The sequence below is a fragment of the Callionymus lyra genome, chromosome 3, assembly GCF_982586985.1.
Source record: "Callionymus lyra chromosome 3, fCalLyr1.hap1.1, whole genome shotgun sequence".
Taxonomy (NCBI): domain Eukaryota; kingdom Metazoa; phylum Chordata; class Actinopteri; order Syngnathiformes; family Callionymidae; genus Callionymus; species Callionymus lyra.
The window spans coordinates 6064443-6092401 of NC_141820.1; the positions used below are offsets into that span (position 1 = coordinate 6064443).

At 40.6% G+C, this 27959-nt stretch overlaps 1 protein-coding gene across 1 annotated transcript in view; it reads left to right on the plus strand.

Annotated features, from left to right (window-relative positions):
- The window catches only part of LOC148083117 (NACHT, LRR and PYD domains-containing protein 3-like), a 35487-nt gene extending 7820 nt beyond the window's left edge, over positions 1-27667 (plus strand). Inside the window, exons 5-15 of the mRNA XM_087786253.1 lie at positions 3856-3934; positions 4207-4426; positions 4560-6318; positions 6390-6563; positions 7686-7862; positions 15935-16108; positions 18804-18980; positions 25421-25594; positions 25663-25836; positions 26163-26206; positions 26866-27667. Of these exons, the coding sequence (XP_087642379.1) occupies positions 3856-3934; positions 4207-4426; positions 4560-6318; positions 6390-6563; positions 7686-7862; positions 15935-16108; positions 18804-18980; positions 25421-25594; positions 25663-25836; positions 26163-26206; positions 26866-27407 (3694 nt within the window). The 3' untranslated portion in view covers positions 27408-27667. The remainder of the gene's footprint in view (positions 1-3855; positions 3935-4206; positions 4427-4559; positions 6319-6389; positions 6564-7685; positions 7863-15934; positions 16109-18803; positions 18981-25420; positions 25595-25662; positions 25837-26162; positions 26207-26865) is intronic.
- The last annotated feature ends 292 nt before the right edge of the window (positions 27668-27959 follow it).

Genomic DNA, 27959 nt, shown 5'->3' on the forward strand with positions numbered 1-27959 from the left:
TACAATAACGTGTAACAACAATCGCACTGGGATCGTACATTAAAAGCACATATAACTCACTTACCACGTACGATGCGCGCAACCGCTCACGGACAAGTGACACGTGTGGACCACTTACTTTCACCTTGTGCAACCGTGCGAGTGACATGCGTTCGTTGATGAATCTCCCCTCTATTCCAAAAGAAATAAGAAAAAAAAGGAATAACACATCTTAGTTTTAACACTTTTGAATAATAATAATAATAATAATAATAATCAACTTAAATACTGGCTCACAGAAACAAAAGGGCAACACAAGGAAAAGCCACTCATGGGCAAGTAGGCCGAGCAAAAATCTCATCATTTTGCAACAATGAGTTAGGTTTTTAAAGTTAGGTTTTTAAAACATCCAAACAAAACAACCAAAGTTACGGTACTTGGAGCTCACCTTTTCTGTTAGAGGCTAAATCTGATCAGTGGAGGTCGTAACGCATCACACCTTCAAATACTGGAAACATTTTCTTACTGCTACTTGTGTGTGTTCAGATCAAAGCTACGTACATCTGCTGGACCTGGACCTGGACCTGGACCTGGACCTGGACCTGGACCTGGACCTGGACCTGGACCTGGACCTGGACCTGGACCTGGACCTGGACCTGGACCTGGACCTGCTCCCAGCTGCGTGTCTCTGAAGAGTGACGTGTCTATGGGAAGAGATATTGAATTCAAAGGTGAACAGAAGCATCAGAGGTGAGAGACAACAGGAGCAACATGAGAACATCTAGTAGTTATTTAAATATGCAGAGAAAACTATACAGTATATCTATACACATGAGAGGAAGAAGAAAAGAGAGGGAGAGAATTAATTGCAGTGTTTGCAGTATTGCAATTAAATATTTGTTTTACATTGCATGTGATTAAGGTGAGGTATTGTCTCGTGATTTTTTGCAGTGTTCAGTGTTTTTTATTTTTCGGCCTGGCTGAAAATAGTGCAATATAAATATAAATAGAACAAATAAATTACGTATTAAATAGTGCATTGCTGGAAGTTATATTGCATTCAGCAGTCTGATGGCCGGAGGGAAGAAGCTGTTGCTAAATCTTTCTGTTACGCAGCGGATACTGCGGAACCTTCTGCCAGATGCCAGGAGAGAGAACGGTCCATAGAGGGGGTGGTTGGGGTCAGACAGAATCCTGTAGGCTCTGTTCAGGCAGCGAGATTTTGCAACGTCCTGATGGGGGGGAATGGTGTCTCGATGATCTTCTCCGCTCACTGGCTCACAAAAACAAAAGGGCAACACAAGGAAAACTTGCTATTTGTGTGTGTTCAGATCAAAGCTACATACATCTGCTGAACCTGGACCTGGACCTGGACCTGGACCTGGACCTGGACCTGGACCTGGACCTGGACCTGGACCTGGACCTGCTCCCAGCTGTGTGTCTCTGAAGAGTGACGGGTCTATGAGAAGAATAATTAACTTCAAAGGTGAACAGAAGCATCAGAGGTGAGAGACAACAGGAGCAACATGAGAACATCTAGTAGTTATTTAAATATGCAGAGAAAACTATACAGTATATCTTTACACATGAGAGGAAGAAGGAAAGAGAGACAGAGAGGGAGAGAATTAAAGCAGTGTTTGCAGTATTGCACTTAAATATTTGTTTTACATTCACCACAGAATATTGCATGTGATTAAGGTGAGGAAGTGTCTCGTGATTTTTTGCAGTGTTCAGTGTTTTTTATTTTTCGGCCTGGCTGTTGTCGGGAGAAAAAACTGTTAAAGCATCCAGGCCTGTTAGAACACTATCAACGACACTTGACAGCACTTTTTTGAAAATTGATTACTGTTGTTTTGTGGTAAAATGAGTGTTTTCTCTAGACATTTACGTCGGTATCTGCTCCAAAGATGCGTCGTCAGTGACGTAGCTTCAGTTTAGCTTCATCTACGTCACTAAGATGGCGGCTGTTAAGGGTGTGTAGCGATCCTGCTCTACCTAGTAGAATGCAGGACCCCGAATTCGCCAATTTACTTATAATAGACAAAGGCACACAAAACCCCACAATCAATTTAAACTAAAGATGTGACTTGATAAAGCAGTGCAAACTCAAAATAGTCACCAGTTTGTCCATCAGTATTCAAAATAAACGTTGCAGGCCTGAATCGTCGCTCGGGTGCGTTGAGTCCAAAAACGATGAGGCCGCTTCGCTTCGCAAAGCCAGTAAATAAAAAGGTACCTGAGCATCTGGTGGATCGGCGCGGGTTCCTAGTCGAGGGGACTTGGAGGTGGTTGGTTAGCTTATCCAGCTAACCGGCTTCAGGTGGTGTTGGCGATCCTGTCAGCTGTGAGACGTCAACAAGTTGTTGCGCGAGTTGCGCAATACCGCCAAACTCTTTAACTCTGCTCTGGACGCTTGGTCTCGACTGTCTGACAGAACAATCACCAATGCTTGATTCTGTTGTTCACACCCTCGGATCGCCGTTGTCCCCCATAAAAAAACTTGCTGTGTCACGCTGTAAAACATTGTTTAAAAAGTCCCAGTCTCAGCTGACAGTCATGCCATCACCGAAAATAAATATTCTGTGTGTCTCTGAAGAGTGACAGGTCTATAGGAAGAATAATTAACTTCAAAGGTGAACAGAAGCATCAGAGGTGAGAGACAACAGGAGCAACATGAGAACATCTAGTGGTTATTTAAATATGCAGAGAAAACTATACAGTATATCTATACACATGAGAGGAAGAAGAAAATAATAATAATAATAAATCTTATTTAAAACCACCTCTCAGGAGACTCAAGGTCGCTGCACAAGAAAATCACAAATACAATAAAATCACACAATACAATACAATCACACAATACAGGTGGTTTTGAGCTGAGCTGTAAAGAGGGAGAGAGAGTTCCAGTGTGGGGGTGGAAGTGACGAGTTGGGTTTGCATGGAAGGTAGAGCTGGGTGTCATCATCGAAGCAGTGGAAACTGGTGGTGAAAGAGAGACAGAGAGGGAGAGAATTAATGGCAGTGTTTGCAGTATTTCAATTGAATGTTTATTTTACATTCACCACAGAATATTGCATGTGCAGCTGCTGTGGGACAGACAGGTGCTGTTGGACTCATGAAGAAATCCACAACTTGATGTCAAATACAGTGAATTCATTTCACTGGATCATTCCATCTGTTGTTGAAGAAGTTTGTATCATGTGACGACCAACAGTCTCTTCAGTTGTTGAGTCAAGAAGAAGAATTCTAAATAGTGCAACTACTTTTCTTCTCCTCCACCTGAAGTATGTGAAACTTGACACACAACAAACGTGATGAAATATTCATCAAAAGTCAAGTTTGATTTGAGTGTTTTTCTTGTGATGCAACATTCACGTGGATCATATGAGCGCCTCAGATGAAGGTCACTGATAAGAGAAAATACTTCAAGTGATTTAAGAGTCACTGATTCAATGATTGAGGGAATGTTTGAGTCGTCAAAGACTGTTAGTTGATCCTCAACAATCATTCTTTCACTCACAGCTGTGTGTGTTTCTATCAGCAGTTAGTGACTCTTGGTGACTTCAACTGAAGATGTTCATGAGTCAATGCAGCTCAAAACTTCTCTTTTATTGAGCTTCACGAACTGCTCGTCAAAAGTGCTGCAGACAGTCGTGGAGGAAAGTCGACTCACAAGAGAAGAAGCAACAAACTGCAGCCATGAGAATGAAATCACGACTGAAGTGTGAGACAAACTTGTGTTTCACCTGGTTTTCCATGAATGTGGAAGATTCTATCTTAGGTGGTCTGCACATGGAAGAGTCAGAGTCTTGCTCAGATCATTGGTGTCCTTGTAGAAGTAGACAGAACTTATTGACGGCCTGATGTTCTTCACAGAGAGGATCAGCAGGTCTCGGATGTTCTCAGTCTCCAGTGTGTCCAGCAGCATCAGACAGATGTGGACTCCACACTTCAGGTACGTTCAAGTCTTCAGCCTCACCTGCTGACTACAACAGCTGCTAACTCACCAGTCAGCTGCTTCTGCTGCTTCATGAAGCTCTGATCCTGGACAACTCCACCTGTCAGCTTCATACATGAAGTAGAAGGTCTGGTGTGGCTGAGACTCTTGTTTAGTTTTAGAGAGAAGATGAGATTTGAATGTGACTCAGACTCTCTGGTCCTGAGACTGAGACATACCTCTGGTGACCTCTGTAGGTCACATGATCAAGTCACATGTTTGTGTTTCAGCTGCTGGAGGACAAGGTCATGGCCCTGGTGAATGAGGAACTGGAGAGAGTGAAGAAGTTTCTCAGACCAGGTGAGCAGAAACACCTGGATGATGAGGAAGAGGAGGAGTTGAAGTGTGAAGAGGAGCAGATGAGGAGCAGCAGAGAAGCTTTCCTGAAGATCATCCAGAACCTCCTGAGGAGCATGAAGCAGGAGGAGCTTGCTGGTCTTCTGTGGGGAAGTAAGAGGATTTGAACCTTCAACCTGCTGAAAATGAAGTCTTGAATCTATTAGAACATTTGAGATTGAAATTCCTGCAGCTGATGAGAAGATTGATCTTCAGCTTCTAGAATCTTGTGACTTCTCTTCTTCAGGAAGTCGTGCAGGAAAGTGTCAACGACGGCTGAAGAAGAGCCTGAAGAAGAAGTTCCACAGTGTGTCTGAGGGGGTCGCTAAAGCAGGAAACTCTGCTCCTCTGAATCAGATCTACACGGAGCTCTACATCACTGAGGGGGGCACAGACCAGGTCAACCAGGAGCACGAGGTCCGACAGATCGAAGCAGCCACCAGGAACCAGACCAGACCAGAAACCACCATCAGACAAGAAGACCTCTTTAAAGCCTCACCTGAGAGAGACCCACCAATCAGGAGCCTGCTGACGAAGGGCGTGGCTGGCATTGGGAAGACCCTCCTGACACAGAAGGTCACTCTGGACTGGACTGAAGGCAAAGCCCACCAGAACTTCCACTTCATGTTTCCTTTCACCTTCAGAGAGCTGAACCTGCTGAAAGAGAAGAAGTTGAGTTTGGTGGAACTTGTTCATCTTTTCTTTCCTGAAACCAAAGATCTCAGCAGCTTTGAAGAAGTCCAGGTTCTGTTCATCCTTGACGGTCTGGACGAGTGTCGACTCCCTCTGGACTTCCTCAACAGTCGGGTCCTCACAGCAGCTACAGAGTCCACCTCAGTAGACGTCCTCCTGACAAACCTCATCAGAGGGAATCTTCTTCCCTCAGCTCGTCTCTGGATGACCACACGACCTGCAGCAGCCAATCAGATCCCTCCTGAGTGTGTGGACATGGTGACAGAGGTCAGAGGGTTCACTGACCCCCAGAAGGAGGAGTACTTCAGGAAGAGGTCCAGTGATGAGGAGCAGACCAGCACCATCATCTCTCACATCAAGACCTCCCGAAGCCTCCACATCATGTGTCACATCCCGATCTTCTGCTGGATCACTGCCACAGTTCTGGAGGACATGTTGAAGAGCGGAGACACAGGACAGCTGCCCAACACCCTGACTGAGATGTTCATCTACTTCCTGGTGGTTCTGTCCAAAGTCAAGAAGCTGAAGTCCCATGGAGCAGCTTGGACAGACACAGTTTGGGATCCTGAGAGCAGCAAGATGATGGAGTCTCTGGGAAAACTGGCTTTTGAGCACCTGAAGAAAGGAAACTTGGTCTTCTATGAATCAGACCTGACAGAGAGTGACATCGACATCACAGCTGCTTCACTTCACTCAGGAGTCTTCACTCAGATCTTCAGAGAGGAGAGAGGACTGTACCAGGACCAGATGTTCTGCTTCATCCACCTGAGTCTTCAGGAGTTTCTGGCTGCTCTTCATGTTCACCAGAAGTTCTTCAACTCTGAAGTCAACCTGCAGTCAAGAATCGTTGACATAGAAAAGTTCTACCAGAAAGAAATCAATGATGCTGTAGAAAGTCCAAATGGACATCTGGACTTGTTCCTGCGCTTCCTTCTGGGTCTTTCTCTGCAGACCAGCCAGAGTCTCCTGACAGGTTTATTGAAACAAACAGGAAGAAGCTCTTGGACCAATCAGGACACAGCAAAGCTCATCAAGAAGAAGATCAGTGAGAATGTGTCTCCAGAGAGAATCATCAACCTGTTCCACTGTCTGAATGAAGTGAAGGACACTTCTCTGGTGGAGGAGGTTCAACAGCAGCTGAGATCAGGACGTCTCTCCACAGATCAACTGTCTCCTGCTCAATGGTCCACCCTGGCCTTCATCCTACTGTCCTCAGAGGAACATCTGGACGAGTTTGACCTGAAGAAATACTCTGCTTCAGAGGAGGTTCTTGAGAGGCTTCTGCCGATGGTTCAAGCTTCACATAAAGTTCTGTAAGTGGATCATTGGAACATCTCTGAAGATATAAACATCAACGTTTGATTTCCTGTTTCATTTTTTTCAGGCTGAGAGACTGTAAACTGACAGAGAGAAGTTGTTCACTTCTGTCCTCAGTCCTCAGCTCTCCGTCCTCTAGTCTGACTCAACTGGACCTGAGTTACAACGACCTGAAGGATCCAGGAGTGGAGCTGCTGTCTGCTGGACTGAAGAGTCCACACTGTCACCTGGAGACTCTCAGGTCAGAACATCATTTCTACAGCTTCAGAGCTTGAGTCACAAGTAACTAGTAGGAGTCGACTCTTGAATCACAAGTTAAAGTTAATTCTCATATCAAGTCACACATTCCTAGTCCCAGTGAACACTGAAGAGACAAATAACTAGTCCGAGTCAAGTCTCAAGTAACAGATCCAGAATCTGAGTCGACTCTCAAGCCCAAAATCACAAGGACGATTATGGTCTCGAGTCACAAATAACTAGTTTAGGTCAAGTCTTAAGTCACAAATCACTAGTCCTAGTCGACACTTGAGTCACAAATAACTAGTATGAGTCGAGTCACTATGAATAAGTCCCAGTTGACTTGAGTCACAAATAACGAGTCTCAGTCACGAGTCATAGGTGTGACTCGAGTCTCCATCTCTGCCAAAAGTATTGTCTTGAAACATGGAAGGAGATTATTTCCAAATATCAATGAAAAGGTGAGTAAACTCTTGATTTGACCCTCGCAGGCCTCCATATTCAAACCTGGAAATACAGAGAAAACATTTGAAACCTGGAGATTTAAAGAAACGACACATGTTTGAACAATGATGGAGGGAAACTTTGAAGACTTTGATGAATGAAAACATAATTAGAAGTAGAAAATAACAACTTTATAGAAAGAAAACTTTATAGAAATCTTCAATTGAGACATTTTCATGAATCACAAATAAAAGGTGTCACCAGATGAAAACAAGTTGATCGATGTATTGATTGATAAACAACCTTCAAAAATAATCTACAAACATCTTTGTTTTTCTCATGACTTTTATTCATTTATTTCTATTGTGACTTTAGTTTTTCTTCTTCTCTTGTGTTTGTTTCTGGTATAAAAACAACATCAATCCTCTCACAACAGTCTCTGTGTATCATGTGACACTTTTATAAATAATGAAACAAAGTCAGGAAAGTGTTGAACTGATGAAAACATCATTATTTCATGTGTTTGATCAAGTTGATCCTGATTGATAGAAAAGTCTTCAAATATTCACACAATCATGTGATGATCTTATGAATTTAAAGAGTTCAGTGTTTCCTCAAATCAAGTCTTTCAAGTCAAAATAGAGAAAAAGTCACTTGTTGACGACACTCGTCTCTTTCACAGGCTGATCGACTGTCGACTGAGAGAGAGAAGTTGTTCACTTCTGTCCTCAGTCCTCAGCTCTCCGTCCTCTAGTCTGACTCAACTGGACCTGAGTCACAACAAAGACCTGCAGGATCCAGGAGTGGAGCTGCTGTCTGCTGGACTGAAGAGTCCACACTGTCACCTGGAGACTCTCAGGTCAGAACATCATTTCTACAGCTTCAGAGCTGAAATGTGAAAGTCAGAGGTGAGACTCTAGAGAGTTTTGTCAAGTTGAGTCTTTAGTAAATAATCCTGAGTTCAAGTCACACATCACTAGTACGAGTCAAAACTCGAGTCATAAATCATTAGTCCGAGTTAAGTTTCAAGTCATAAATCACTAGTCCGAGTCAAGTCTCGAGTCATAAATCACTAGTCCGAGTCAAGTCTCGAGTCATAAATCACTAGTCCGAGTCAAGTCTCGAGTCATAAATCACTAGTCCGAGTCAAGTCTCGAGTCATAAATCACTAGTCCGGGTCAAGTCTCGAGTCATAAATCACTAGTCCGAGTCAAGTCTCGAGTCATAAATCACTAGTTCGAGTCAAGTCTCGAGTCATAAATCTCTAGTCCGAGTCAAGTCTCGAGTCATAAATCACTAGTTCGAGTCAAGTCTCGAGTCATAAATCACTAGTCCGACTCAAGTTTCGAGTCATAAATCTCTAGTCCGAGTCAAGTCTCGAGTCATAAATCACTAGTTCGAGTCAAGTCTCGAGTCATAAATCACTAGTCCGAGTCAAGTTTCGAGTCATAAATCACTAGTCAGAGTCAAGTTTCGAGTCATAAATCACTAGTCCGAGTCAAGTTTCGAGTCATAAATCACTAGTCAGAGTCAAGTTTCGAGTCATAAATCACGAATCCGAGTCAAGTTTCGAGTCATAAATCACTAGTCCGAGTCAAGTTTCGAGTCATAAATCACTATTCCGAGTCAAGTTTCGAGTCATAAATCACTAGTCCGAGTCAAGTCTCGAGTCATAAATCACTAGTCCGAGTCAAGTTTCGAGTCATAAATCACTAGTCCGAGTCAAGTCTCGAGTCATAAATCATTAGTCCGAGTCAAGTTTCGAGTCAAAAATCACTAGTCCGAGTCAAGTTTTGAGTCATAAATCACTAGTCTGAGTCATGTCTCAAGTCAAAAATCACTAGTCCGAGTCAAGTTTCGAGTCAAAAATCACTATTACGAGTCAAATTTCGAGTCATAAATCACTAGTCCGAGTCAAGTCTCGAGTCATAATTCACTAGTCCGAGTCAAGTCTCGAGTCATAATTCACCAGTCCGAGTCAAGTCTCGAGTCATAATTCACCAGTCCGAGTCAAGTCTCGAGTCATAAATCACTAGTCCGAGTCAAGTTTCGAGTCATAAATCACTAGTCCGTGTCAAGTTTCGAGTCATAAATCACTAGTCCGTGTCAAGTTTCGAGTCATAAATCACTAATCCGTGTCAAGTTTCGAGTCATAAATCACTAGTCCGAGTCAAGTTTCGAGTCATAAATCACTAGTCCGAGTCAAGTCTCGAGTCATAAATCACTATTCCGAGTCAAGTCTCGAGTCTTAAATCACTAGTCCGAGTCAAGTTTCGAGTCATAAATCACTAGTCCGTGTCAAGTCTCGAGTCATAAATCACTAGTCCGAGTCAAGTTTCGAGTCATAAATCACTATTCCGAGTCAAGTTTCGAGTCATAAATCACTAGTCCGTGTCAAGTTTCGAGTCATAAATCACTAGTCCGAGTCAAGTCTCGAGTCATAAATCACTAGTCCGAGTCAAGTTTCGAGTCATAAATCACTAGTCCGTGTCAAGTTTCGAGTCATAAATCACTAGTCAGAGTCAAGTTTCGAGTCATAAATCACTATTCCGAGTTAAGTTTCGAGTCATAAATCACTAGTCCGAGTCAAGTCTCGAGTCATAAATCACTATTCCGAGTCAAGTCTCGAGTCATAAATCACTATTCCGAGTCAAGTCTCGAGTCATAAATCACTAGTCCGAGTCAAGTTTCGAGTCATAAATCACTAGTCCGAGTCAAGTTTCGAGTCATAAATCACTAGTCCGAGTCAAGTTTCGAGTCATAAATCACTAGTCCGTGTCAAGTTTCGAGTCATAAATCACTATTCCGAGTCAAGTTTCGAGTCATAAATCACTAGTCCGAGTCAAGTTTCGAGTCATAAATCACTAGTCCGAGTCAAGTTTCGAGTCATAAATCACTAGTCCGAGTCAAGTTTCGAGTCATAAATCACTAGTCCGTGTCAAGTTTCGAGTCATAAATCACTAGTCCGAGTCAAGTTTCGAGTCATAAATCACTATTCAGAGTCAAGTTTCGAGTCATAAATCACTATTCCGTGTCAAGTTTCGAGTCTTAAATCACTAATCTGAGTCAAGTATCGAGTCATAAATCACTAGTCCGAGTCAAGTTCCGAGTCATAAATCACTAGTCCGAGTCAAGTTTTGAGTCATAAATCACTAATCTGAGTCAAGTTCCGAGTCATAAATCACTAGTCCGAGTCAAGTTTTGAGTCATAAATCACTAATCTGAGTCAAGTATCGAGTCATAAATCACTAGTCCGAGTCAAGTTCCGAGTCATAAATCACTAGTCCGAGTCAAGTTTCGAGTCATAAATCACTAGTTTGAGTCAAGTTTCGAGTCTTAAATCACTAGTTTGAGTCAAGTCTCGAGTCATAAATCACTAGTTTGAGTCAAGTCTCGAGTCATAAATCACTAGTTTGAATCAAGTCTCGAGTCATAAATCACTAGTTTGAGTCAAGTTTCGAGTCTTAAATCACTAGTTTGAGTCAAGTCTCGAGTCATAAATCACTAGTTTGAGTCAAGTCTCGAGTCATAAATCACTAGTTTGAGTCAAGTTTCGAGTCTTAAAGCACTAGTTTGAGTCAAGTTTCGAGTCTTAAATCACTAGTTTGAGTCAAGTTTCGAGTCTTAAATCACTAGTTTGAGTCAAGTTTCGAGTCTTAAATCACTAGTTTGAGTCAAGTTTCGAGTCTTAAAGCACTAGTTTGAGTCAAGTTTCGAGTCTTAAATCACTAGTTTGAGTCAAGTTTCGAGTCTTAAATCACTAGTTTGAGTCAAGTTTCGAGTCTTAAATCACTAGTTTGAGTCAAGTTTCGAGTCTTAAATCACTAGTTTGAGTCAAGTCTTGAGTCATAAATCACTAGTTTGAGTCAAGTTTCGAGTCTTAAATCACTAGTTTGAGTCAAGTCTCGAGTCATAAATCACTAGTTTGAGTCAAGTCTCGAGTCATAAATCACTAGTTTGAGTCAAGTCTTGAGTCATAAATCACTAGTTTGAGTCAAGTTTCGAGTCATAAATCACTAGTTTGAGTCAAGTTTCGAGTCATAAATCACTAGTTTGAGTCAAGTGTCGAGTCATAAATCACTAGTTTGAGTCAAGTTTCGAGTCATAAATCACTAGTTTGAGTCAAGTTTCGAGTCATAAATCACTAGTTTGAGTCAAGTTTCGAGTCATAAATCACTAGTTTGAGTCAAGTCTCGAGTCATAAATCACTAGTTTGAGTCAAGTTTCGAGTCATAAATCACTAGTTTGAGTCAAGTTTCGAGTCATAAATCACTAGTTTGAGTCAAGTTTCGAGTCATAAATCACTAGTTTGAGTCAAGTTTCGAGTCATAAATCACTAGTTTGAGTCAAGTTTCGAGTCATAAATCACTAGTTTGAGTCAAGTGTCGAGTCATAAATCACTAGTTTGAGTCAAGTTTCGAGTCATAAATCACTATTCCGAGTCAAGTTTCGAGTCATAAATCACTAGTCCGAGTCAAGTTTCGAGTCATAAATCACTAGTCCGAGTCAAGTTTCGAGTCATAAATCACTAGTCCGAGTCAAGTTTCGAGTCATAAATCACTAGTCCGTGTCAAGTTTCGAGTCATAAATCACTAATCTGAGTCAAGTATCGAGTCATAAATCACTAGTCCGAGTCAAGTTTTGAGTCATAAATCACTAATCTGAGTCAAGTATCGAGTCATAAATCACTAGTCCGAGTCAAGTTCCGAGTCATAAATCACTAGTCCGAGTCAAGTTTCGAGTCATAAATCACTAGTTTGAGTCAAGTTTCGAGTCTTAAATCACTAGTTTGAGTCAAGTCTCGAGTCATAAATCACTAGTTTGAGTCAAGTCTCGAGTCATAAATCACTAGTTTGAATCAAGTCTCGAGTCATAAATCACTAGTTTGAGTCAAGTTTCGAGTCTTAAATCACTAGTTTGAGTCAAGTCTCGAGTCATAAATCACTAGTTTGAGTCAAGTCTCGAGTCATAAATCACTAGTTTGAGTCAAGTTTCGAGTCTTAAAGCACTAGTTTGAGTCAAGTTTCGAGTCTTAAATCACTAGTTTGAGTCAAGTTTCGAGTCTTAAATCACTAGTTTGAGTCAAGTTTCGAGTCTTAAATCACTAGTTTGAGTCAAGTTTCGAGTCTTAAATCACTAGTTTGAGTCAAGTCTTGAGTCATAAATCACTAGTTTGAGTCAAGTTTCGAGTCTTAAATCACTAGTTTGAGTCAAGTCTCGAGTCATAAATCACTAGTTTGAGTCAAGTCTCGAGTCATAAATCACTAGTTTGAGTCAAGTCTCGAGTCATAAATCACTAGTTTGAGTCAAGTTTCGAGTCATAAATCACTAGTTTGAGTCAAGTTTCGAGTCATAAATCACTAGTTTGAGTCAAGTCTCGAGTCATAAATCACTAGTTTGAATCAAGTCTCGAGTCATAAATCACTAGTTTGAGTCAAGTTTCGAGTCTTAAATCACTAGTTTGAGTCAAGTCTCGAGTCATAAATCACTAGTTTGAGTCAAGTCTCGAGTCATAAATCACTAGTTTGAGTCAAGTTTCGAGTCTTAAAGCACTAGTTTGAGTCAAGTTTCGAGTCTTAAATCACTAGTTTGAGTCAAGTTTCGAGTCTTAAATCACTAGTTTGAGTCAAGTTATGAGTCTTAAATCACTAGTTTGAGTCACGTTTCGAGTCTTAAATCACTAGTTTGAGTCAAGTCTTGAGTCATAAATCACTAGTCCGAGTCAAGTTTTGAATCATAAATCACTAATCTGAGTCAAGTATCGAGTCATAAATCACTAGTCCGAGTCAAGTTCCGAGTCATAAATCACTAGTCCGAGTCAAGTTTCGAGTCATAAATCACTAGTTTGAGTCAAGTTTCGAGTCTTAAATCACTAGTTTGAGTCAAGTCTCGAGTCATAAATCACTAGTTTGAGTCAAGTCTCGAGTCATAAATCACTAGTTTGAATCAAGTCTCGAGTCATAAATCACTAGTTTGAGTCAAGTTTCGAGTCTTAAATCACTAGTTTGAGTCAAGTCTCGAGTCATAAATCACTAGTTTGAGTCAAGTCTCGAGTCATAAATCACTAGTTTGAGTCAAGTTTCAAGTCTTTAAGCACTAGTTTGAGTCAAGTTTCGAGTCTTAAATCACTAGTTTGAGTCAAGTTTCGAGTCTTAAATCACTAGTTTGAGTCAAGTTTCGAGTCTTAAATCACTAGTTTGAGTCAAGTTTCGAGTCTTAAATCACTAGTTTGAGTCAAGTCTCGAGTCATAAATCACTAGTTTGAGTCAAGTCTCGAGTCATAAATCACTAGTTTGAGTCAAGTCTTGAGTCATAAATCACTAGTTTGAGTCAAGTTTCGAGTCATAAATCACTAGTTTGAGTCAAGTTTCGAGTCATAAATCACTAGTTTGAGTCAAGTCTCGAGTCATAAATCACTAGTTTGAATCAAGTCTCGAGTCATAAATCACTAGTTTGAGTCAAGTTTCGAGTCTTAAATCACTAGTTTGAGTCAAGTCTCGAGTCATAAATCACTAGTTTGAGTCAAGTCTCGAGTCATAAATCACTAGTTTGAGTCAAGTTTCGAGTCTTAAAGCACTAGTTTGAGTCAAGTTTCGAGTCTTAAATCACTAGTTTGAGTCAAGTTATGAGTCTTAAATCAGTAGTTTGAGTCAAGTTTCGAGTCTTAAATCACTAGTTTGAGTCAAGTCTTGAGTCATAAATCACTAGTCCGAGTCAAGTTTCGAGTCATAAATCACTAGTCCGTGTCAAGTTTCGAGTCATAAATCACTAGTCCGAGTCAAGTTTTGAGTCATAAATCACTAATCTGAGTCAAGAATCGAGTCATAAATCACTAGTCCGAGTCAAGTTCCGAGTCATAAATCACTAGTCCGAGTCAAGTTTCGAGTCATAAATCACTAGTTTGAGTCAAGTTTCGAGTCTTAAATCACTAGTCTGAGTCAAGTCTCGAGTCATAAATCACTAGTTTGAGTCAAGTCTCGAGTCATAAATCACTAGTTTGAATCAAGTCTCGAGTCATAAATCACTAGTTTGAGTCAAGTTTCGAGTCTTAAATCACTAGTTTGAGTCAAGTCTCGAGTCATAAATCACTAGTTTGAGTCAAGTCTCGAGTCATAAATCACTAGTTTGAATCAAGTCTCGAGTCATAAATCACTAGTTTGAGTCAAGTCTCGTGTCATAAATCACTAGTTTGAGTCAAGTTTCGAGTCTTAAAGCACTAGTTTGAGTCAAGTTTCGAGTCTTAAATCACTAGTTTGAGTCAAGTTTCGAGTCTTAAATCACTAGTTTGAGTCAAGTTTCGAGTCTTAAATCACTAGTTTGAGTCAAGTTTCGAGTCTTAAATCACTAGTTTGAGTCAAGTCTTGAGTCATAAATCACTAGTTTGAGTCAAGTTTCGAGTCTTAAATCACTAGTTTGAGTCAAGTCTCGAGTCATAAATCACTAGTTTGAGTCAAGTCTCGAGTCATAAATCACTAGTTTGAGTCAAGTCTTGAGTCATAAATCACTAGTTTGAGTCAAGTTTCGAGTCATAAATCACTAGTTTGAGTCAAGTTTCGAGTCATAAATCACTAGTTTGAGTCAAGTGTCGAGTCATAAATCACTAGTTTGAGTCAAGTTTCGAGTCATAAATCACTAGTTTGAGTCAAGTTTCGAGTCATAAATCACTAGTTTGAGTCAAGTTTCGAGTCATAAATCACTAGTTTGAGTCAAGTTTCGAGTCATAAATCACTAGTTTGAGTCAAGTCTCGAGTCATAAATCACTAGTTTGAGTCAAGTTTCGAGTCATAAATCACTAGTTTGAGTCAAGTTTCGAGTCATAAATCACTAGTTTGAGTCAAGTTTCGAGTCATAAATCACTAGTTTGAGTCAAGTTTCGAGTCATAAATCACTAGTTTGAGTCAAGTTTCGAGTCATAAATCACTAGTTTGAGTCAAGTGTCGAGTCATAAATCACTAGTTTGAGTCAAGTTTCGAGTCATAAATCACTAGTTTGAGTCAAGTTTCGAGTCATAAATCACTAGTTTGAGTCAAGTGTCGAGTCATAAATCACTAGTTTGAGTCAAGTTTCGAGTCATAAATCACTAGTTTGAGTCAAGTTTCGAGTCATAAATCACTAGTTTGAGTCAAGTGTCGAGTCATAAATCACTAGTTTGAGTCAAGTCTCGAGTCATAATTCACTAGTCCGAGTCAAGTCTCGAGTCATAAATCACTAGTTTGAGTCAAGTCTCGAGTCATAATTCACTAGTCAGAGTCAAGTCTCGAGTCATAATTCACTAGTCAGAGTCAAGTTTCGAGTCATAAATCACTAGTACGAGTCAAGTTTCAAGTCAAACATCACTAGTACGAGTCAAGTTTCGAGTCATAAATCACTAGTACGAGTCAAGTTTCGAGTCATAAATCACTAGTACGAGTCAAGTTTCGAGTCATAAATCACTAGTCTGAGTCAAGTTTCGAGTCATAAATCACTAGTCTGAGTCAAGTTTCGAGTCATAAATCACTAGTTTGAGTCAAGTCTCGAGTCATAAATCACTAGTTTGAGTCAAGTCTCGAGTCATAAATCACTAGTTTGAGTCAAGTTTCGAGTCATAAATCACTTTTATTCATTTATTTCTATTGTGACTTTAGTTTTTCTTCTTCTCTTGTGTTTGTTTCTGGTATAAAAACAACATCAATCCTCTCACAACAGTCTCTGTGTATCATGTGACACTTTTATAAATAATGAAACAAAGTCAGGAAAGTGTTGAACTGATGAAAACATCATTATTTCATGTGTTTGATCAAGTTGATCCTGATTGATAGAAAAGTCTTCAAATATTCACACAATCATGTGATGATCTTATGAATGTAAAGAGTTCAGTGTTTCCTCAAATCAAGTCTTTCAAGTCAAAATAGAGAAAAAGTCACTTGTTGACGACACTCGTCTCTTTCACAGGCTGATCGACTGTCGACTGACAGAGAGAAGTTGTTCACTTCTGTCCTCAGTCCTCAGCTCTCCGTCCTCTAGTCTGACTCAACTGGACCTGAGTCTCAACGACCTGAAGGATCCAGGAGTGGAGCTGCTGTCTGCTGGACTGAAGAGTCCACACTGTCACCTGGAGACTCTCAGGTCAGAACATCATTTCTACAGCTTCAGAGCTGAAATGTGAAAGTCAGAGGTGAGACTCCAGAGAGTCAAAGTTTTGTCTTCAGTTTGTTCTTCAATGAAGCAGCTGATTCTAAGTGACATCAGTCTTCAGCAGGTTCTGACACTTGAACTTTGTTTATTTTGACTTCTGCTGGGGTCGTGCTGTTCAGTATGTTGACACATATTTACTGATCTCAAATACATTCAAAGACATTTGAGTGACACTTGTGATGTTCTAACTTGTTCTGTTTCTAGATTTCAATGCAGGGTAATGTTCATGGTGATGTGAGCATGTGTGATAAACACATCAGGAACTGTATGAAAACTGAAACATGTTCTTCTTCATCACAAGTCATATCATCATCACAATATTGAACAGTGTCATCACACATCCTGCTCTTATCTCTTCATTTCTACTCATCTTTGTCACCATTCTTGATTTCTCTCTTCCTTTCTCTTGTTGTTTTGTTCGTCACACATCACTAGTCCGAGTCAAGTGTCGAGTCACACATCACTAGTCCGAGTCAAGTGTCGAGTCACACATCACTAGTCCGAGTCAAGTGTCGAGTCACACATCACTAGTCCGAGTCAAGTGTCGAGTCACACATCACTAGTCCGAGTCAAGTGTCGAGTCACACATCACTAGTCCGAGTCAAGTGTCGAGTCACACATCACTAGTCCGAGTCAAGTCTCGAGTCATAAATCACTAGTCAGAGTCAAGTTTCGAGTCATAAATCACTAGTCCGAGTCAAGTTTCGAGTCATAAATCACTAGTCCGAGTCAAGTCTCGAGTCATAAATCACTAGTCCGAGTAAAGTTTCGAGTCATAAATCACTAGTCCGAGTCAAGTCTCGAGTCATAAATCACTAGTCCGAGTCAAGTCTCGAGTCATAAATCACTAGTCCGAGTCAAGTCTCGAGTCATAAATCACTAGTCCGAGTAAAGTTTCGAGTCACACATCACTAGTCCGAGTCAAGTCTCGAGTCATAAATCACTAGTCCGAGTCAAGTTTCGAGTCATAAATCACTAGTCCGAGTCAAGTCTCGAGTCATAAATCACTATTCCGAGTCAATTTTCGATTCATAAATCACTAGTCCGAGTCATGTCTCGAGTCATAAATCACTAGTCCGAGTCAAGTTTCGAGTCATAAATCACTAGTCCGAGTCAAGTTTCGAGTCATAAATCACTAGTCCGAGTCAAGTCTCGGGTCTCAAATCACTAGTCCGAGTCAAGTCTCGAGTCATAAATCACTAGTACGAGTCAAGTCTCGAGTCATCAATCACAAGTCTGAGTCAAGTCTCGAGTCAAAATTCACTAGTCAGAGTCAAGTCTCGAGTCATAAATCACTAGTCCGAGTCAAGTCTCGAGTCATAAATCACTAGTACGAGTCAAGTCTCGAGTCATAAATCACAAGTCCGAGTCAAGTCTCGAGTCATAAATCACTAGTACGAGTCAAGTCTCGAGTCATAAATCACTAGTCTGAGTCAAGTCTCGAGTCATAATTCACTAGTCAGAGTCAAGTCTCGAGTCATAAATCACTAGTCCGAGTCAAGTCTCGAGTCATAAATCACTAGTACGAGTCAAGTCTCGAGTCATAAATCACTAGTCCGAGTCAAGTCTCGAGTCATAAATCACTAGTACGAGTCAAGTTTCGAGTCTTAAATCACTAGTTTGAGTCAAGTCTCGAGTCATAAATCACTAGTTTGAGTCAAGTCTCGAGTCATAAATCACTAGTTTGAGTCAAGTCTTGAGTCATAAATCACTAGTTTGAGTCAAGTTTCGAGTCATAAATCACTAGTTTGAGTCAAGTTTCGAGTCATAAATCACTAGTTTGAGTCAAGTCTCGAGTCATAAATCACTAGTTTGAGTCAAGTTTCGAGTCATAAATCACTAGTTTGAGTCAAGTTTCGAGTCATAAATCACTAGTTTGAGTCAAGTTTCGAGTCATAAATCACTAGTTTGAGTCAAGTTTCGAGTCATAAATCACTAGTTTGAGTCAAGTGTCGAGTCATAAATCACTAGTTTGAGTCAAGTCTCGAGTCATAAATCACTAGTTTGAGTCAAGTTTCGAGTCATAAATCACTAGTTTGAGTCAAGTTTTGAGTCATAAATCACTAGTTTGAGTAAAGTGTCGAGTCATAAATCACTAGTTTGAGTCAAGTCTCGAGTCATAAATCACTAGTCCGAGTCAAGTGTCGAGACACACATCACTAGTCCAAGTCAAGTCTCGAGTCATAAATCACTAGTCCGAGTCAAGTGTCGAGACACACATCACTAGTCCGAGTCAAGTTTCGAGTCATAAATCACTAGTTTGAGTCAAGTTTCGAGTCATAAATCACTTTTATTCATTTATTTCTATTGTGACTTTAGTTTTTCTTCTTCTCTTGTGTTTGTTTCTGGTATAAAAACAACATCAATCCTCTCACAACAGTCTCTGTGTATCATGTGACACTTTTATAAATAATGAAACAAAGTCAGGAAAGTGTTGAACTGATGAAAACATCATTATTTCATGTGTTTGATCAAGTTGATCCTGATTGATAGAAAAGTCTTCAAATATTCACACAATCATGTGATGATCTTATGAATGTAAAGAGTTCAGTGTTTCCTCAAATCAAGTCTTTCAAGTCAAAATAGAGAAAAAGTCACTTGTTGACGACACTCGTCTCTTTCACAGGCTGATCAACTGTGGACTGACAGAGAGAAGTTGTTCACTTCTGTCCTCAGTCCTCAGCTCTCCGTCCTCTAGTCTGACTCAACTGGACCTGAGTCACAACAAAGACCTGCAGGATCCAGGAGTGGAGCTGCTGTCTGCTGGACTGAAGAGTCCACACTGTCACCTGGAGACTCTCAGGTCAGAACATCATTTCTACAGCTTCAGAGCTGAAATGTGAAAGTCAGAGGTGAGACTCCAGAGAGTTTTGTCAAGTTGAGTCTTTAGTAAATAATCCTGAGTTCAAGTCACACATCACTAGTACGAGTCAAAACTCGAGTCATAAATCATTAGTCCGAGTTAAGTTTCAAGTCATAAATCACTAGTCCGAGTCAAGTCTCGAGTCATAAATCACTAGTCCGAGTCAAGTCTCGAGTCATAAATCACTAGTCCGAGTCAAGTCTCGAGTCATAAATCACTAGTCCGAGTCAAGTCTCGAGTCATAAATCACTAGTCCGGGTCAAGTCTCGAGTCATAAATCACTAGTCCGAGTCAAGTCTCGAGTCATAAATCACTAGTTCGAGTCAAGTCTCGAGTCATAAATCTCTAGTCCGAGTCAAGTCTCGAGTCATAAATCACTAGTTCGAGTCAAGTCTCGAGTCATAAATCACTAGTCCGACTCAAGTTTCGAGTCATAAATCTCTAGTCCGAGTCAAGTCTCGAGTCATAAATCACTAGTCCGAGTCAAGTTTCGAGTCATAAATCACTATTCCGAGTCAAGTTTCGAGTCATAAATCACTAGTCCGAGTCAAGTTTCGAGTCATAAATCACTATTCCGAGTCAAGTTTCGAGTCATAAATCACTAGTCCGAGTCAAGTCTCGAGTCATAAATCACTAGTCCGAGTCAAGTTTCGAGTCATAAATCACTAGTCCGAGTCAAGTCTCGAGTCATAAATCACTAGTCCGAGTCAAGTCTCGAGTCATAAATCACTAGTTCGAGTCAAGTCTCGAGTCATAAATCACTAGTCCGAGTCAAGTTTCGAGTCATAAATCACTATTCCGAGTCAAGTTTCGAGTCATAAATCACTAGTCCGAGTCAAGTCTCGAGTCATAAATCACTAGTCCGAGTCAAGTTTCGAGTCATAAATCACTAGTCCGAGTCAAGTCTCGAGTCATAAATCATTAGTCCGAGTCAAGTTTCGAGTCAAAAATCACTAGTCCGAGTCAAGTTTTGAGTCATAAATCACTAGTCTGAGTCATGTCTCGAGTCAAAAATCACTAGTCCGAGTCAAGTTTCGAGTCAAAAATCACTATTACGAGTCAAATTTCGAGTCATAAATCACTAGTCCGAGTCAAGTCTCGAGTCATAATTCACTAGTCCGAGTCAAGTCTCGAGTCATAATTCACCAGTCCGAGTCAAGTCTCGAGTCATAATTCACCAGTCCGAGTCAAGTCTCGAGTCATAAATCACTAGTCCGAGTCAAGTTTCGAGTCATAAATCACTAGTCCGTGTCAAGTTTCGAGTCATAAATCACTAGTCCGTGTCAAGTTTCGAGTCATAAATCACTAATCCGTGTCAAGTTTCGAGTCATAAATCACTAGTCCGAGTCAAGTTTCGAGTCATAAATCACTAGTCCGAGTCAAGTCTCGAGTCATAAATCACTATTCCGAGTCAAGTCTCGAGTCTTAAATCACTAGTCCGAGTCAAGTTTCGAGTCATAAATCACTAGTCCGTGTCAAGTCTCGAGTCATAAATCACTAGTCAGAGTCAAGTCTCGAGTCATAAATCACTAGTCCGAGTCAAGTCTCGGGTCATAAATCACTAGTCCGAGTCAAGTCTCGAGTCATAAATCACTAGTCCGAGTCAAGTCTTGAGTCATAAATCTCTAGTCCGAGTCAAGTCTTGAGTCATAAATCTCTAGTCCGAGTCAAGTCTCGAGTCTTAAATCACTAGTTTGAGTCAAGTCTCGAGTCATAAATCACTAGTCCGAGTCAAGTCTTGAGTCATAAATCACTAGTCCGAGTCAAGTCTCGAGTCATAAATCACTAGTTTGAGTCAAGTTTCGAGTCTTAAATCAAAAGTCCGAGTCAAGCCTCGAGTCATAAATCACTAGTTTGAGTCAGGTCTCGAGTCATAAATCACTAGTCCGAGTCAAGTTTCGAGTCACAAATCACTAGTTTGAGTCAAGTCTCAAGTCATAAATCACTAGTTTGAGTTAAGTCTCGAGTCATAAATAACTAGTCAGAGTCAAGACTCGAGTCATAAATCATTAGTCCGAGTCAAGTCTCGAGTCATAAATCACTAGTCCGAGTCAAGTCTCGAGTCATAAATCACTAGTCCCAGTCAAGTCTCGAGTCATAAATCACTAGTCAGAGTCAAGTTTCGAGTTATAAATCTCTAGTCCGAGTCAAGTCTCGAGTCATAAATCACTAGTCAGAGTCAAGTCTCGAGTCATAAATCACTAGTCAGAGTCAAGACTCGAGTCATAAATCATTAGTCCGAGTCAAGTCTCGAGTCATAAATCATTAGTCCGACTCAAGTTTCGAGTTATAAATCTCTAGTCCGAGTCAAGTCTCGAGTCATAAATCACTAGTCAGAGTCAAGTCTCGAGTCATAAATCACTAGTCAGAGTCAAGACTCGAGTCATAAATCATTAGTCCGAGTCAAGTCTCGAGTCATAAATCACTAGTCCGAGTCAAGTCTCGAGTCATAAATCACTAGTCCCAGTCATGTCTCGAGTCATAAATCACTAGTCAGAGTCAAGTCTCGAGTCATAAATCATTAGTCCGACTCAAGTTTCGAGTCATAAATCTCTAGTCCGAGTCAAGTCTCGAGTCATAAATCACTAGTCCGAGTCAAGTCTCGAGTCATAAATCACTAGTCCGAGTCAAGTCTCGAGTCATAAATCACTAGTCAGAGTCAAGACTCGAGTCATAAATCATTAGTCCGAGTCAAGTCTCGAGTCATAAATCACTAGTCCGAGTCAAGTCTCGAGTCATAAATCACTAGTCCGAGTCAAGTCTCGAGTCATACATCACTAGTCAGAGTCAAGACTCGAGTCATAAATCATTAGTCCGAGTCAAGTCTCGAGTCATAAATCACTAGTCCGAGTCAAGTCTCGAGTCATAAATCACTTGTCCGAGTCAAGTCTTGAGTCATAAATCACTTGTCCGAGTCAAGTCTTGAGTCATAAATCACTAGTCCGAGTCAAGTCTCGAGTCATAAATCACTTGTCCGAGTCAAGTCTTGAGTCATAAATCACTAGTCCGAGTCAAGTCTCGAGTCATAAATCACTTGTCCGAGTCAAGTCTTGAGTCATAAATCACTAGTCCGAGTCAAGTCTCGAGTTATAAATCACTAGTCTGAGTCAAGTCTCGAGTCATAAATCACTAGTCCGAGTCAAGTCTCGAGTCATAAATCACTAGTCCGAGTCAAGTCTCGAGTTATAAATCACTAGTCTGAGTCAAGTCTCGAGTCATAAATCACTAGTCCGAGTCAAGTCTCGAGTCATAAATCACTATTCCGAGTCAAGTCTCGATTCATAAATCACTAGTCCGAGTCAAGTCTCGAGTCATAAATAACTAATTTGAGTCAAGTCTCGAGTCATAAATCACTAATTTGAGTCAAGTCTCGAGTCATAAATCACTAGTCCGAGTCAAGTCTCGAGTCATAAATCACTAGTCCGAGTCAAGTCTCGAGTCATAAATCACTAATTTGAGTCAGGTCTCGAGTCATAAATCACTAATTTGAGTCAAGTCTCGAGTCATAAATCACTAGTCCGAGTCAAGTCTCGAGTCATAAATCACTAATTTGAGTCAAGTCTCGAGTCATAAATCACTAATTTGAGTCAAGTCTCGAGTCATAAATCACTAATTTGAGTCAAGTCTCGAGTCATAAATCACTAGTCCGAGTCAAGTCTCGAGTCATAAATCACTAGTCCGAGTCAAGTCTCGAGTCATAAATCACTAGTCCGAGTCAAGTTTCGAGTCATAAATCACTAGTCCGAGTCAAGTCTCGAGTCATAAATCACTAGTCCGAGTCAAGTCTCGAGTCATAAATCACTAGTCTGAGTCAAGTCTCGAGTCATAAATCACTAGTCCGAGGCATGTCTCGAGTCATAAAACACTAGTCTGAGTCAAGTCTCGAGTCATAAATCACTAGTCCGAGTCAAGTCTCGAGTCATAAATCACTAGTCCAAGTCAAGTCTCGAGTCATAAATCACTAGTCCGAGTCAAGTCTCGAGTCATAAATCACTAATTTGAGTCAAGTCTCGAGTCACAAATCACTAATTTGAGTCAAGTCTCGAGTCATAAATCACTAGTCCGAGTCAAGTCTCGAGTCATAAATCACTAATTTGAGTCAAGTCTCGAGTCATAAATCACTAATTTGAGTCAAGTCTCGAGTCATAAATCACTAATTTGAGTCAAGTCTCGAGTCATAAATCACTAATTTGAGTCAAGTCTTGAGTCATAAATCACTAATTTGAGTCAAGTCTCGAGTCATAAATCACTAATTTGAGTCAAGTCTCGAGTCATAAATCACTAATTTGAGTCAAGTCTCGAGTCATAAATCACTAATTTGAGTCAAGTCTCGAGTCATAAATCACTAATTTGAGTCAAGTCTTGAGTCATAAATCACTAATTTGAGTCAAGTCTCGAGTCATAAATCACTAGTTTGAGTCAAGTCTCGAGTCACAAATCACTAGTTTGAGTCATGTCTCGAGTCATAAATCACTAGTCTGAGTCAAGTCTCGAGTCATAAATCACTAATTTGAGTCAAGTCTCGAGTCATAAATCACTAGTCCGAGTCAAGTCTCGAGTCATAAATCACTAATTTGAGTCAAGTCTCGAGTCATAAATCACTAGTCTGAGTCAAGTCTTGAGTCATAAATCACTAATTTGAGTCAAGTCTCGAGTCATAAATCACTAATTTGAGTCAAGTCTCGAGTCATAATTCACTAGTCCGAGTCAAGTCTCGAGTCATAAATCACTAGTCAGAGTCAAGTCTCAGGTCATAAATCACTAATTTGAGTCAAGTCTCGAGTCATAAATCACTAATTTGAGTCAAGTCTTGAGTCATAAATCACTAATTTGAGTCAAGTCTCGAGTCATAATTCACTAGTCCGAGTCAAGTCTCGAGTCATAAATCACTAATTTGAGTCAAGTCTTGAGTCATAAATCACTAATTTGAGTCAAGTCTCGAGTCATAAATCACTAGTCTGAGTCAAGTCTCGAGTCATAAATCACTAATTTGAGTCAAGTCTCGAGTCATAAATCACTAATTTGAGTCAAGTCTCGAGTCATAAATCACTAATTTGAGTCAAGTCTTGAGTCATAAATCACTAATTTGAGTCAAGTCTCGAGTCATAAATCACTAGTCCGAGTCATGTCTCGAGTCATAAATCACAAGTTTGAGTCAAGTCTCGAGTCATAAATCACTAATTTGAGTCAAGTCTCGAGTCATAAATCACTAATTTGAGTCAAGTCTCGAGTCATAAATCACTAATTTGAGTCAAGTCTCGAGTCATAAATCACTAATTTGAGTCAAGTCTTGAGTCATAAATCACTAATTTGAGTCAAGTCTCGAGTCATAAATCACTAATTTGAGTCAAGTCTCGAGTCATAAATCACTAATTTGAGTCAAGTCTCGAGTCATAAATCACTAATTTGAGTCAAGTCTTGAGTCATAAATCACTAATTTGTGTCAAGTCTCGAGTCATAAATCACTAGTTTGAGTCAAGTTTCGAGTCATAAATCACTAGTTTGAGTCAAGTTTCGAGTCATAAATCACTAATTTGAGTCAAGTCTCGAGTCATAAATCACTAATTTGAGTCAAGTCTCGAGTCATAAATCACTAATTTGAGTCAAGTCTTGAGTCATAAATCACTAATTTGAGTCAAGTCTCGAGTCATAAATCACTAGTTTGAGTCAAGTTTCGAGTCATAAATCACTAGTTTGAGTCAAGTTTCGAGTCATAAATCACTAGTTTGATTCAAGTCTCGAGTCATAAATCACTAGTTTGAGTCAAGTCTCGAGTCATAAATCACTAGTTTGAGTCAAGTCTTGAGTCATAAATCACTAGTTTGAGTCAAGTCTCGAGTCATAAATCACTAGTTTGAGTCAAGTCTCGAGTCATAAATCACTAGTTTGAGTCAAGTTTCGAGTCATAAATCACTAGTTTGAGTCAAGTTTCGAGTCATAAATCACTAGTTTGAGTCAAGTTTCGAGTCATAAATCACTAGTTTGAGTCAAGTTTCGAGTCATAAATCACTAGTTTGAGTCAAGTTTCGAGTCATAAATCACTTTTATTCATTTATTTCTATTGTGACTTTAGTTTTTCTTCTTCTCTTGTGTTTGTTTCTGGTATAAAAACAACATCAATCCTCTCACAACAGTCTCTGTGTATCATGTGACACTTTTATAAATAATGAAACAAAGTCAGGAAAGTGTTGAACTGATGAAAACATCATTATTTCATGTGTTTGATCAAGTTGATCCTGATTGATAGAAAAGTCTTCAAATATTCACACAATCATGTGATGATCTTATGAATGTAAAGAGTTCAGTGTTTCCTCAAATCAAGTCTTTCAAGTCAAAATAGAGAAAAAGTCACTTGTTGACGACACTCGTCTCTTTCACAGGCTGAGCTTCTGTTGGCTGACAGAGAGAAGTTGTTCACTTCTGTCCTCAGTCCTCAGCTCTCCGTCCTCTAGTCTGACTCAACTGGACCTGAGTGACAACAACCTGCAGGATCCAGGAGTGGAGCTGCTGTCTGCTGGACTGAAGAGTCCACACTGTCACCTGGAGACTCTCAGGTCAGAACATCATGTCTTTAGTTCTTCTGGTCTCATGATTTAATGAAACTGTTTCTCCTTCATTACAGTCTGTCAAGGTGTCAGATCTCAGCAGGAGGTTGTTCTTCTCTGGCCTCAGCTCTGACATCTAACCCGTCCCATCTGAGAGAGCTGGACCTGAGATACAATCATCCAGGAGGACCAGGACTGGAGCTGCTGTCTGCTGGACTGGAGAGTCCAGACTGGAGGCTGGAGACTCTCAGGTATGGACGGAGCAGCAGAACTCACTGACTGAGCTCCAAAGATCTTCAGACTGAACATGTGATCAGAAGCAGAGAGATGTGAGTGTGTGACGCTGATCAGACTCTTCATCTGAACTGAGCACATGAATCAAACTCTCAGAGCTTCTCCATGTTCTCCTGCTGGACACCAGTGGAAGAACAAGGAGACAGTGGAGACTGAGCGAGTGTTTCTAGATCCATCTTTGTTGTGGTCAACACAGTCATGAAAGAACGTCCACTTAGCAGCATGAAGTCATGAAACATCTGAAGTCAAATGAATCTGATCTTCTCAATGTTTCTTCCTCCAGGCTGGATCGTGGACCACAGAGATCAACATCTGGAGATGAGAAGTGTAAGTTTGATTTGATTGATGGATGAGAACTCCTCAACTCTGTCAGCTTCTCGTGGAGCAGTTGTGATGTTGGTGACTTCATGTTACACTTGAATCTGCTGATGGAGCTTCATCAAGTCCAGGTCACTGCCCAGAACACTGGTCACCAACATGGTGTCCAGCAGCAGCTGGTGAGGAGCCTCCGTGCAGATGTAGAAGCAGCAATGTTGACTTTCCTCATCATCTCACACTCATTCATTCACTCTTTTCACTCTTTGACTTGAGAGTGCAAATGAAGATCATCACGTTCTCAGTGGAGTGAGAAGATCTCAGTGCAGCATCTCACCTGGATGATGGTGGAGATGAACGCAGAGATGTTTCAACAACATGAAGAAACATCATGTTAGCTACATGCTAGTTTAGCTGCTGACTTGATATGGACACACTGGTGTCAATCAAATGTGACAGTCATCTCCTCAAGATTATTATGGGATGTTCCAGTTCTGCTGGTTCTTCTCTGGAGGTGGTCCCAGTCTCAGAAGACTTCACTTTGATGATGATCTCCACTAGATGTCAACAAACAGAGCAGCCCTCCCTGGCTTGCTGGGACACTGAGTCCATGATTGTCTTGAAGAGAAAGTTCTTCCACCATCATCACCTCTCGTGTCTTCTTCTCTCAGACTTCCGTCCACTCTCACTGGACCCGGACACAGCACACCGGCGCCTCCTACTGTCCAACGACAACAGGACGGTGGAACTTGTGACGCAGGATCAGGATTATCTGGACCATCCCGACAGATTCCACCGGTGTCTTCAGGTGATGAGCAGAGAAGCTGTGACTGGACCATGTTCCTGGGAGCTGGAGTGGAGAGGAGGAGCTTCTATCGCACTGACTCTCAGAAGAGACGGAGGGAAAGAAGACGAGTCTGAGTTTGGACAGAACCGTTATTCCTGGAGTCTGAGCTGCTCTGATGATGAAGGATATAAATTCTGTCACAATAAGATAGAAACTGTCATCAAGAGTCGAAAAGTCTCTCACAGAGTAAGAGTGAAGATCAACGTTCCTGAATCTGGATATTTGGTGTTTTACAGTGTTTCCTCTAATGGTCTTATACACCTCAACACCTTCTTCATCTCCACTGAACCTTTGTACCTGGGATTTGGACTCAAAGAGGTTCCTGGTTCTGGTTCTTCAGTGTGTGTGCGTGAGCTGAGTGTGTGAGTGTGTTCCTCCATCAAACGTGTGTAGCTGCTGTCAATCATCATGAAAAGTGCTGACAGTGAGGAAAGAAGAAATCTGCTCCTGAAACAAACGTGTTGTTTTGAAGGAAGAAAGAATGTGAAGAATTGTTGAAGAAACTTTCTCTTTCATCACTTGTTGTTCAGTCGACTGTAAGAGTTGAAGCTCAAGTACAGCCGAGCACATGTCAGGATCTTCTGATGGTTGATGTTCTGATGATGCACACACGTGACAACATGAATATGAAGTGTAGCGTTCATACTTCTGTCACTTCTTTCTCTTTTATTCTGACAATAAAGTGCATCAGTCTCCATGAAGCATAAACCTGACGACCTGAAATACAATCAAAGAAAACACTCGTCTCTGAACTGAAGCAAAAGTTGATCATTGACTCTATTGTTGACACTCAGCAGTAACTTCAGCAGCTAAACTGTCGACTGACGCTCTAAACTTCACATCCACACGGTAAGTGGTGCGTTCATGGACCAATTCAAACTATGAGATAAAATAACAGCTTTAATCAAAAGTGATCAA